At 52.0% G+C, this 10,721-nt stretch overlaps 2 protein-coding genes across 2 annotated transcripts; one reads left to right on the top strand and one right to left on the bottom strand.

Moving 5' to 3' along the window:
* The first annotated feature begins 2 nt into the window (after positions 1–2).
* Positions 3–9,542, top strand: TFIP11 (tuftelin interacting protein 11). The gene is made up of 12 exons (XM_071571824.1): positions 3–373; positions 844–997; positions 1,674–1,830; positions 2,341–2,468; positions 2,918–3,070; positions 3,956–4,465; positions 5,240–5,346; positions 5,579–5,747; positions 5,946–6,189; positions 6,809–6,951; positions 7,430–7,595; positions 7,736–9,542. The coding sequence occupies exons 1-12, from the start codon at positions 177–179 to the stop codon at positions 8,089–8,091; spliced, it is 2,484 nt and encodes an 827-aa protein (XP_071427925.1). The 5' UTR covers positions 3–176; the 3' UTR covers positions 8,092–9,542.
* SRRD (SRR1 domain containing) lies at positions 8,898–10,719 on the bottom strand. The gene is made up of 7 exons (XM_071571829.1): positions 10,587–10,719; positions 10,476–10,516; positions 10,234–10,370; positions 10,050–10,148; positions 9,809–9,963; positions 9,555–9,600; positions 8,898–9,291 (listed from the first exon to the last, which is right to left on the bottom strand). The coding sequence occupies exons 1-7, from the start codon at positions 10,706–10,708 to the stop codon at positions 9,085–9,087; spliced, it is 807 nt and encodes a 268-aa protein (XP_071427930.1). The 5' UTR covers positions 10,709–10,719; the 3' UTR covers positions 8,898–9,084.
* Positions 10,720–10,721: the final 2 nt, after the last annotated feature.

The following is a 10,721-nucleotide window of genomic DNA, read 5'->3' as shown; positions in this document are numbered from 1 at the left end:
CAGTGATCAGGGCTCATCCGGTTTAGTGGCGCGGCCAGAGGCGGGCCGGGATCCCTGAGGGTGCCTGAAGGGCCAGGGAGGTCTGGGCCGGGGTGCCTGAGGGGCCGGGGGTGTCCGGGTCGGGGTGCCTGAGGGTCCCTGAGAGTGTCCGGGCCGGCGGCCTCGGCGCTGCCGCGATGTCGATGTCGCACCTGTACGGCACTGATGGCGCCGATGGCGTGGAGATGGAGAGTTTCGAGGTGTCGGACTGGGACCTGCAGAACGAGTTCAACCCGCACCGGCAGCGGCACCGCCAGACCAAGGAGGAGGCGACCTACGGCGTATGGGCCGAGCGCGACTCGGATGAGGAGCGGCCGAGCTTCGGCGGGAAGCGGTACGGGTGGGCCGGGCCGGGCCGGGCTGGGTTGGGCCGGGCCGGGCCGGGCCGCTCCGCTCCGGGACTCCCCCCGCGCCCTGCAGGGTTCTTCTTCTCGGGGACCCCTCCTGTTCCTTTTGGGTTTCTCCCGCTCCTTGGAGGTTCCCCTTTTCCCTGAAGAGGCCCCCATTTCCTGGAGCTTTTCCTGTTTCCTGGAGGTTCCCCTCATTCCGTGGAGGTTCCCCCATGCTGTGGAGCTTCTACCTTTTCCTGGAGCTCCCCCTGTTTCGTGAGTGTTCATTCCCCCATTCCCCGGTGGTTCCCTTGCCGTGGCCATTCCCCTGCGCGGCCCAGGCTGCCCCAGGGCCCCTCACCCGCGGGATTGTCCCTGTCCCTGCAAGCCGGGGTGCCGCTCCTGGATTTCCTGGCATTAAAGGGCTCTGTCTTTGGGGTGTGAGGCGCAGCATTCCCTGATGGTGTGTTCCCAGCTCCAGGGATTACTCGGCCCCCGTGAGCTTTGTCAGTGCTGGGCTCAGGAAGGCAGCGGCCGAGGAACTGTCGGACGAGGACTCGGAGGAGGACGAGAAGCCTGGGAAGCAGGAGGAGATCCCAAAAGAGTTTGTTCCTAAGAAGTTGAAAACGGTGAGCTCTCCAGGAAATGTGCTGTTCTGTGTTACTGAGGTGTTTGTGACACTCAGGCTGCAGCCACAGCAGTGGAATGACAACAGAGCACTAAAAAAGGGGGAAATAATTAAACCAGAGACCAAAATATGCCATTAAAGGAGGTGTTTTGTCTGACTTTGGTATCACTGATAAAATAAAAATCATCATAATAAATCATTGGTACAACTGTACATTGATCTAATGGGTATCACTGTGTGTCCTTGGGAATCGCTCCTTTCATTTTCCTGAATATTCCCTTTGGTCAATGTTGGTTTAAAGAAAAGAATTCCCATGGTTGGCTGCCTTTCAGAGCTATTTTTTTAAATCTCCCAGAACAGACAAACCTAGGAATGTCATAGATTGAAAATCAAACTCATTTTCAGTTAAAACCAGAAAGAATCAGGAATCAGCTTCAGCTGGAGCCTGAGAACTGTCAGTTTGTCACTGTGAGCTTGTCAGGATGTTCCCCTTCCCCTGAGGAATTTCAGGAAGCTCCTTATGTGTCAGGCAGCTTTCCTGGATGCACAAGGGAGGTTCCCAGTGAGCTGTGGGGACAAGGGAATCACTGCTGGGAAGGATCTTCTGAGGAGAATTCCACACAGCTTGGCTATTGCAGTGCTTCAAGGCTGGGGGCTTTCTGTGTCTGTCCCAACAGGGGGGAAATTTCAAGCCCAGCCAGAAAGGCTTTGCAGGAGGCACCAAATCTTTCGTGGATTTTGGCAGCTGGGAGAGACACACTAAGGGAATTGGGCAGAAGCTTCTCCAGAAGATGGGATACGTTCCTGGAAGAGGTCTTGGGAAGAATGCTCAAGGTACTGTCATATTTATTGTTAACTGGTCATGCAGAGAAGAGATTGGGTTCCTGAAAGAAATGCCAGGCCAAGGTAGCTTAAACTTCACTGTTATTTTACTGCCTCTCTTGCAAGGGATCCACGTCCTGTGCCAAGAGTCAGGTGTGTTAAAATTGGCCTGTGGTTTGTTACTCCTCTTGGTATTTTGCAGGAGAGAAAAAGTAAAAGAAAATTTGGATATAAATTCCAAAGGATATAAAACTCTTCACATAAAAGGAAATGTTATTTTATGTGGCAGAATAAAAAGGCAGTGAAATGTGGATAGGAGTAATACTGTGCTCTGGCCTTTTGGCATGTGCTGGGATTAAGGGATTTTGTAGAGAATTAGTGAAGGGGTGGAAGTGCCCCAGTGCTGGGGGCAGAGTGCCAGCAAGGCTGTTGGTGCTGTTTGGATAACTTGCAGGAAAAGCCTGGCTGTCCTGCTCTCTCAGCACCCCAACTGCTCCCCCTGAAGCCTCTCCATCCTCCCAGGTATCATCAATCCCATCGAGGCCAAGCAGAGGAAAGGCAAAGGTGCTGTGGGGGCCTATGGCTCCGAGAGGACCCCCCAGTCCCTGCAGGACTTCCCTGTGGTGGACTCAGAAGAGGAAGCTGAGGAGGTATTTGTGTGATTCTTGTGTATCTGTTTCCCTGCTGTGCTGTGTGTACAAAACTCAGTTCTCATTGGTTTCTGTATCAGAGAAAACTGTTTGGGCTCATTTTAGGTAAGAAGCCAAAGATAGAGCACACTGATTTAATTTAGACAGACTTTTCTTGTCAGTTCTGTGTTGTTTTTGGCTCAGAATCCCACCTTTAAAGAGTCCCCCAAGATAAATAATCTGCTGTTTATTTAAATTAAAAAACAAAACCACAAACACCCTGTAAGCACAGTCCACAGGGTGGGTGACTGACCCACAGCATGGGAGGTGCTTTGGCACTGAACTTCACCCCTTCCCAGTTATTTTCTGTACAGAATTCCTCATTGATCTGATGGTTACTTACCTGTAAAAAGAGGCAGATTTGGGTGTGGCAAAGAGCAGCTGCTACAACTTTCTGTTGCTTTGTTCAGGAATTTCAGAAGGAGCTCAGTCAGTGGCGGAAGGACCCAAACGGAGGCAAGAAGAAGCCCAAGTACAGCTATAAAACAGTGGAAGAGCTGAAAGCCAAGGGCAGGATCAACAAACAGCTTGCAGCCCCTCAGAAGGAGCTGTCCCAGGTCAAGGTAAGGTTGATAACCTGAGAGGTGACACCTCTGAGGAGCAGTTTCTCCACTCTGGTGTCACAAGTGCATTTTAGCCACCAGTAACCTTGGTAAAGCCAGTTCCAGGAACTGCCTCTGCATCTTCATGAAAATCAAGGCCTTGGACTCATCACTGAACCATGTAATAACCTCCTGTGTCACCTGGACGTGGGATTTGGTTTAACCATGCAAATCAGATTAAGTGAGGGTGGGTTTGGGGTTTTCTTTGAATTGCAAGTTGTTTTAATTGTTTCACATTGGTCATAAATCAACACTCACCCACGTCTGAAAGCACAGTTGTCCTTTTTGGGATTATGCAAGTAAACATGTGGTTTGAACTCTCTTCTACCTCAGAGAGACAGTAAGGGATTTGTCTGGTGTGCACTTAGTAAACTTTTTGTCTAAAATTGTGGGGTCTTTAAAAAAGGTGAAAACATACCCAAGTGCAGTAACTAATAGAATACTAATGCCATGATCACTACACATAGAGCTACTCAGTGAAACTGAGACGAGATGAGGAGTCTCTTCCAGCTCTGATTCCAAATTGTCCTTTATTCATTCTAACTCCTCACATCTGGAGAAGGCTGTTGTGGAGGCAATCCCCTCCTCAAGATACAGTGTGTATTAGCAGACTCCTAGAGTAATTGAGGTACTTGAAAATCTCCACATTTTTGTTTGGACTCAGGGATTGTCTCCTTCCTTAAACGTGTTCAAGAAATGAGTGGCTCAGTGCTCTGGTCTAGTTGACAAGGTGGTCATGGGTCAAAGGTTGATCTCGGTGATCTTGGGGGTCCTTTCCAACCACAGTGATGTTTGATTCTGAGATACAACTTTATTTAATACCCATTTCTCATTGTCTGTTGGCAGGTTATAGACATGACAGGCCGGGAGCAGAAGGTTTATTACAGCTACAGCCAGATCAGCCACAAGCACAACATCCCTGATGACAGTCCCCAGCAGCCCTTGGGCAAGGACTCCAAGCCCCAGGGGTTTGCCCTGCCCGAGCTGGAGCACAATCTGCAGCTGCTCATCGACATCACGGAGCAGGAGATCATCCAGAACGACCGGCAGCTGCAGTACGAGAGGGACATGGTCGTCAACCTGAGCCACGAGATCCAGAAGATGTCTGAGGTGCTCTCACACGAGGAGAAGGCCATCAGCAACCTCAGCAAGGTGCTGGACATGGTGGAGGAGTGTGAGAGGCGGATGCAGCCAGGCTGTGAAAACCCCCTGACCTTGGATGAGTGTGCCAAGATTTTTGAGACACTTCAGGACAAGTACTACGAGGAGTACAGGATGTCAGACAGGGTGGACCTGGCAGTGGCCATAGTTTATCCTCTCATGAAGGATTATTTCAAGAACTGGGATCCCCTCAAGGTGTGTGTTGGGTTATCTGCAGTTCTCACTTGATGGCTTGGGGAGCCTTTGCTACTTTACCTTAAGTGTCCTGGTCTAGTGGGAGGTGTACCTGCCCATGGTAGGGGAATGGAAGGAGATAAGCTTCAAGGTCCTTTACAACCCAAACCAGTCTGAGATTCTGGGATTCTAAGTTCTTGATCAGTCTGGAGAGAAAGAAAAGAAACAAAACCAAACCCCACTCTCTACACCCGTTCAGACATTTGCTGGTAACAATTTAGGTTAAAATCAAACCCTTTTATGAGTGTTGGGAAGAAAAAGTAGGTGAAAAACAAGTGTCTAGTTGTTGATTTTTAGCAAAAGCAGGAGAGGGCTGTCTGTCAGGTAACAGAGATGCACTATCTCGATGCCATTTAGGCTGAAACAGGTAAGGGTTTGGATTCTCTGAGTACACCTGGAAAAGTTTAGCCTGTCCTCTTCCCTCCCTGGAGGTTTGTTAAATCCATAAAGTGGAACTTTCCTCTTTTGGCACTTTACTAAAAGCCGCTCAAGGAACGACTGGACGTGGCACTCAGTGCTCTGATCTGGTTGACAAGGTGGTGAGTGGTCACAGGTTGGATTTGATGATCTTGGAGGTATTTTCCAGCCTGAATGATTCTGGGGTTCTGTACTCAAGACTGCTGGCCCTGTGAGGGATGAGAAGGGTGGCTGTTGTCCAGCACACCATCTGCTGTGCAGGTCCCAGCTGAAATGAATGGAAAATTATAAAGACCACTTGTGTCTTATCATTCCCAGGACTGTTCCTATGGCACAGAGATCATAGCCAAGTGGAAGAGCCTTCTGGAAAATGACCAGCTGTTATCCCACAGTGGACAGGACCTGTCAACAGATGCTTTTCACAGGTAAAGAGTGAATGAGTTGCACTTAGTGCAGCATCTTCACATGCTGCTTCCTCAGGGATGGAAGACAGCAGACAAGGGAGCTTTCGCAATGATTCCCTTGTTGTTCCTGTTAAAACCCAGCTGGCAGCTACAGAAGAGAAGCAGCTTTAACTAAGAGTTGATGTTTGGTTTATTTAGACCCAGGTTATAGCTTTGAGCTTCACTTTGATTTAGTTGGTGGTTTTTTCCCCAGACTGATGTGGGAGATCTGGATGCCCTATGTCAGAAACATTGTGGCACGGTGGCAGCCCAGGAACTGTGGCTCCATGGTGGATTTCTTGGATAGCTGGGTAAACGTTGTTCCTGTGTGGATACTGGATAACATTCTGGATCAGCTCATCTTTCCCAAGCTACAGAAAGAGGTGAGAGGAAAGGGCTGAGTACAGCAAAGCCATGTTCTGAACCAGTGTTTGAATTTCAATTGGAACTTCCAAAACACCAGTTGGCTGCCTCTGCCAGTGGATGGAGGAGCTGGGGGTTGCATCATGGCTCCTTGTGCTTCTGAACAGGACTTGCTGCTAATGGATGGACTTCCTTAATCTTTTCTGTTCCACCTCAAGGTTGAAAGCTGGAATCCGCTGACTGACACAGTCCCGATCCACTCCTGGATCCACCCCTGGCTGCCCCTGATGCAGGCACGGCTGGAGCCACTGTACTCTCCCATCAGGAACAAGCTGGCCAATGCCCTGCAGAAGTGGCATCCCAGTGACTCCTCTGCCAAGCTCATCCTTCAGCCCTGGAAGGATGTATTCACTCCTGGCTCATGGGAGGCTTTTATGGTCAAAAACATTGTGCCTAAACTAGGTGAGACTACCAGAGAGTGCTGAGTTTTGGGAATCTGCTGGTTGCACTTTCCCCCTGACACCCAGGAAAGATACTTGTTAACGAGGGTGCCAGTGTTACTTCAGAGAATGTTCTTAGCAAGGTTAGACCAAGTTTCCCTCTTCTTTTCTGCTGTCAGTCCTCTGCAGAGGCAGACAGCTTTGAAAAATGCAAGGAATTATTCTGATTATCCTCTGTGTTTTCTGCCTTATTTTGTATAAATTATCCAATTCCTTCGTTCTCCAGCTAGCAGGAATATCTGACAGCTATCAGATAGGACCAGACTGTAAGATGTATCTGTTACTCCTGAATTCCTTGGTCTATGCTTATGCTTTCATGATGAGTTTTGTAATGTAAACTGGCCCAAGGGCTAAAAATCAGTCAAAGGTTTTAAGTTTCTCAGTTCTGGTAGCAAATTGTAGTTGCTGGAAGTGGAAATGCAGTTTTGGTGGTAGGATCAGCCAAAGAATTTAAAGATCCCCAGTGTCCCTTAGGACAATAAACAGATACTCCTCAAGTCATTTGTGTTGGTAGCGAAAGAGGTCAGGGCACTGATAAACTTGAATCAGGTTCTTTTCTAACTCTCCTCCCTCTTTCCCAGGAATGTGTTTGAATGAGCTCATCATCAACCCTCACCAGCAGCACATGGATGCATTTTACTGGGTGATCGACTGGGAAGGCATGATTTCTGTCTCCAGCCTTGTTGGGCTGCTGGAGAAACACTTCTTCCCAAAGTGGCTGCAGGTGAGATGCTGTGAGGGCTGAGGAAAGAGGTTACTGGGGTCTGTTTGAAGGACTCCTGATAAGGAATTCCTGCCCCAGTGCTGAAATGGGCTGATTTCACAGCTCTGTAGCCATCAGAACAGACTGTTCTCAGATTGCCACAGTCCTTCCTTTTACTGACTGCTCAGTAGTAAACTAAGTAGCCCCAAGCTGAGCTGGGGAGGCTCAGGTCGGACATCAGCACGAATTTCCTCACGGAAAGGGTGTCAGGCATTGGAAGGGGCTGCTCAGGATGGTGGAGGAGTCCCCATCCCTGGAGGTGTCCAGCTGGACATGGCACTCAGTGCACTGGGCTGGGAGACAAGGTGGGGATCGAGCACAGGTTGGACTAAATGGTCTTGGAGGTTTTTTCCAACCTGAATGATTCTGGGATTCTGTGACAGTGAGGCCTCTCCTGCACAAAGCTGTGCTGCCTTTGATGTATCCCTGTGTTTTGCAGGTCCTCTGCTCTTGGCTCAGTAACAGCCCCAACTACGAAGAGATCACCAAGTGGTACCTGGGCTGGAAGTCCATGTTCTCAGACCAGGTGTTAGCACATCCCTCCATCAAAGACAAGTTTAATGAAGCTCTGGACATCATGAACCGGGCTGTGTCCTCCAGTGTGGGTAGGTGGCTCCTGGGGGTGGCTCTGTTCCTCTGGGATGGCAGCAGATGTGTTGATGCCTGTGTATCCTAGACGGAGTTTCCCACAGCCCTTGCCCTGGGCATGGACTGGGACAGTGTTCTCATGTGTTGTGTCCCACAGGGGGTTACATGCAGCCGGGGGCCCGGGAGAACATCGCCTACCTGACACACACGGAGCGGCGCAAGGACTTCCAGTACGAAGCCATGCAGGAGCGGCGGGAGGCTGAGAACATGGCCCAGCGTGGCATCGGCATGGCCGCCAGCTCCGTGCCCATGAACTTTAAGGACCTCATCCAGACCAAGGCCGAGGAGCACAACATCGTGTTCATGCCTGTGATCGGGAAGCGGCACGAGGGGAAGCAGCTGTACACGTTCGGCCGGATCGTCATCTACATTGACAGGGGTGTGGTGTTTGTGCAGGGTGAGAAGACCTGGGTGCCCACCTCCCTCCAGAGCCTCATTGACATGGCCAAGTGAGGCCCTGCTGGGGACAGGGACCTCCTTGGGAACTGCTTCGGTGTGACTTTAGTGGGTAAATAGTGAACCGAAGTCATATGCCAGAATGGGTTCCTGTTCTGGAAGAGCTGTTCAGGCAGTGGTGAGAGGAGGGATGGCCAGGTTTCCTGACCTGGAAACCCAGGCTCAGGGAGGAACAAGCAGTTCAACACTTGTGCAGTTGTCACCTCTGACAGAGGTTTATTGGCAGATTGGAATGGAGCATGGGAGGTGATTCCCTGAGATGAGCAAGGGCTGGTCTAGCTGAGTCCTATGGGTCTCCAGGGACAGATGCCACACCTTCTGCTGCCTGTGCACTTCACTGGCAGTGAGCTGCTCTGCCCATGTCCCTCCACAGTGGGCTCCTCTCTGCCAAACACAGCCAGGACCTGTCCCACCTCTCTCCCTCAGCCTGGTGCCTGTGTCAGTGCAGAGCTGCTGCAGAGGGATTTTTCCCAGCAAACTCATAGCAGCTGCTGGGGGACCACAGTGGTTCAGAGTACAGAAGGAAGGGAGTGAGCCCCAAGGCTTTTGTGCCTGGAGAGAGCTGACCTGGTTGTTCACAGACAGATCCAGAGCTGAACTCAGCAGTACTGGGAGCTTTTAAAAGCCTGCCCTGGGAACCAGATAACCAACACCTCTATCTGTGAATTCCTTTAAGACAATTCCCCTTTTCCTGACACTTTAAAATATGTGTAGTATGTGCAAAGGCCTTGAATTGCTCATGAAAGGGGAGAGAAAGAGCCCTGACTGCAGTACAGATAGTTGTAAACACAGGTTTTAGTGAGTGCAAGTCAAAGCTCAGCTTTACTTTTTGTTAAATAAGATACAAAAATGTCCCATCACCTCCCTGTTCAGGTGCTGCCACTTTTGGCAGAGCCTAATGCCACTGTCACTCTTGGGCTTCATCTCAGCTGCACAGAAGCTTCCATAGGAAGAGAATGTGCATCCAAGCCCCCCCAGCACAGGGAGCAGTCAGGACTGGGCAGCAGCTCTGTCCTGATTCCTGATGATCTCCAGGTCCTCGCAGTCTTGATACGTTGGCTCCTCCACAAAGTTCCAGACGTCAGGGGAGAGTTGCTGCAGTTTGTCCAAGGGAAACCAGTGGACAGAGGTGTCGTTGAAGGTGTCCAGGTAGCGAGGGTGACTGGGGAGTGCTACTTCCTCTGTCCCTTTCAAGACCTAAAGAGCATTTGCGGAAAAAGTTGCAGATGACACAGAAGTCTTTCTGCAAAGCTGAGTAAGTGAGGATGAGGATGGTGTTACATTACCCTCAGTCCCTGCATGCAGGGTGTTTTGCAGGCATTGAACAATCCTAAAGCAATTAGTTTTTGTATTGCAGTGTCCAGGAAAAAGGTTCTGAAAATAACCACCCTCTTCTTTCCAACTGCAGTTAATTTCCTTTCTCATTAAAGGTGCTTTGTCACAGAGAACTTGCCTCATACCTTTGCTATATAAGAATAATCTCTCTCCAATATTCTGGACAGTAATCTGGAATAACAGAACATGCCCATGTTAGACGTGACTTTCCTGTGGATTGAGGGAGGTTTTCTGTAGAGGTGCAGGGGACAGAGAAGGGGAGAGGTGGATTATGACTGCAAACCTGATGGCAATGAAAATGAGCAAAGAAGGGACAGTGCTGTCACAAGGAACATAAGGAATAGAGGGAGAGAGGAGAGGTAAATGGGGGCTCACAAACCTCTCCTCGATGCCTCGGAAGCTGTTCCCAATGATGACCACTTTGGAGAGGGCCGCTGGGCTCCAGTTGCTCCACAGCAGGTTGTTGTACAAGGCCTTCCCGCAGTGCACCATGTAGAACAGCGTGGCCGAGCCCCCCACGCCGTGTTTCCCCTCCTGCCCAGGAACGGGCGGCTCCGTCACGGCCGAGCCGCGGGGTGCCCTGGGGTCCCGTGGGGTCTGGCCACGGGGGTCGCGCTCACCTCGTTCTCCGGGAGCAGCCGCAGCCCCAGCGCTTCCAGTGCCGCCGTCTCCCGCGCAGAGAAGGCCGGGTCGAACAGGGCGCATTGGGCGGGCGGCACCTGCGGGGCAGAGCGGCGGCGTGGGCGGGCGCGGCCCGGAGCTGCCCCCCGAGCTGCCCCCGGATCTGTCCAGCCCGGTGCTCACCCGCAGCTCCTCCAGCAGCAGCAGCAGGAAGGCGAGCTGGCAGCGTGCGATGGGGCAGGCGGCGAAGCGGCCGAGCCCGAGGCACACGCACCGGGAGGGTGGTGCGGCGGGGCCGCTCAGCGGGGCCCGCACGGCTCCTGAGGGCACTGCGGGGTCAGCGCGGCGGGGCCGGGCCCGCTCCGAGTCCGCGCTGCTCCCGCCCTGCCCGTTCCCACCGCCCTCCCTCCCGGCCCCGCGCTCACCGGCGCTCGCCGCCCAGAACCCGGAGCTCAGCAGATCGTCCCTGCGGGGAGAACGAGGAGTCAGCGGGGCCCGAGAGGACACACAGAGCGATATCGGGGCCGGCCACTCACCGCGCCTCCCGCAGCCCTCGCAGCACCGCTGCGGTGCCGGTGCCGCCTTCATCCTCCTCCGCCTTGTCCCGTCCCCGGCGCCGCCGTCCGCGCGACGCGCGCCACCCGCATCCCGCCGCCATGCGCGGTCACGTG

The sequence above is a fragment of the Pithys albifrons genome, chromosome 17, assembly GCF_047495875.1.
Source record: "Pithys albifrons albifrons isolate INPA30051 chromosome 17, PitAlb_v1, whole genome shotgun sequence".
Taxonomy (NCBI): Eukaryota; Metazoa; Chordata; class Aves; order Passeriformes; family Thamnophilidae; genus Pithys; species Pithys albifrons.
The sequence above is the reverse complement of the archived record's forward strand: the minus strand, read 5'-3'. Positions and strand labels throughout refer to the sequence as shown.

What these genes read in the sequence shown, in the direction of transcription:
- TFIP11 (XM_071571824.1), top strand. Translation starts at nt 177, where the DNA reads ATGTCGATGTCGCACCTGTACGGCACTGATGGCGCCGATGGCGTGGAG. An exon ending in CAGAAGAGGAAGCTGAGGAG is followed by an intron (nt 2,469 to 2,917) that starts GTATTTGTGTGA and finishes TGCTTTGTTCAG; the next exon opens with GAATTTCAGAAGGAGCTCAG. An exon ending in TTCCCAAGCTACAGAAAGAG is followed by an intron (nt 5,748 to 5,945) that starts GTGAGAGGAAAG and finishes TTCCACCTCAAG; the next exon opens with GTTGAAAGCTGGAATCCGCT.
- SRRD (XM_071571829.1), bottom strand. Translation starts at nt 10,708, where the DNA reads ATGGCGGCGGGATGCGGGTGGCGCGCGTCGCGCGGACGGCGGCGCCGG. An exon ending in CGAGGGCTGCGGGAGGCGCG is followed by an intron (nt 10,517 to 10,586) that starts GTGAGTGGCCGG and finishes TTCTCCCCGCAG; the next exon opens with GGACGATCTGCTGAGCTCCG. An exon ending in TTCCGAGGCATCGAGGAGAG is followed by an intron (nt 9,601 to 9,808) that starts GTTTGTGAGCCC and finishes CTGTTATTCCAG; the next exon opens with ATTACTGTCCAGAATATTGG.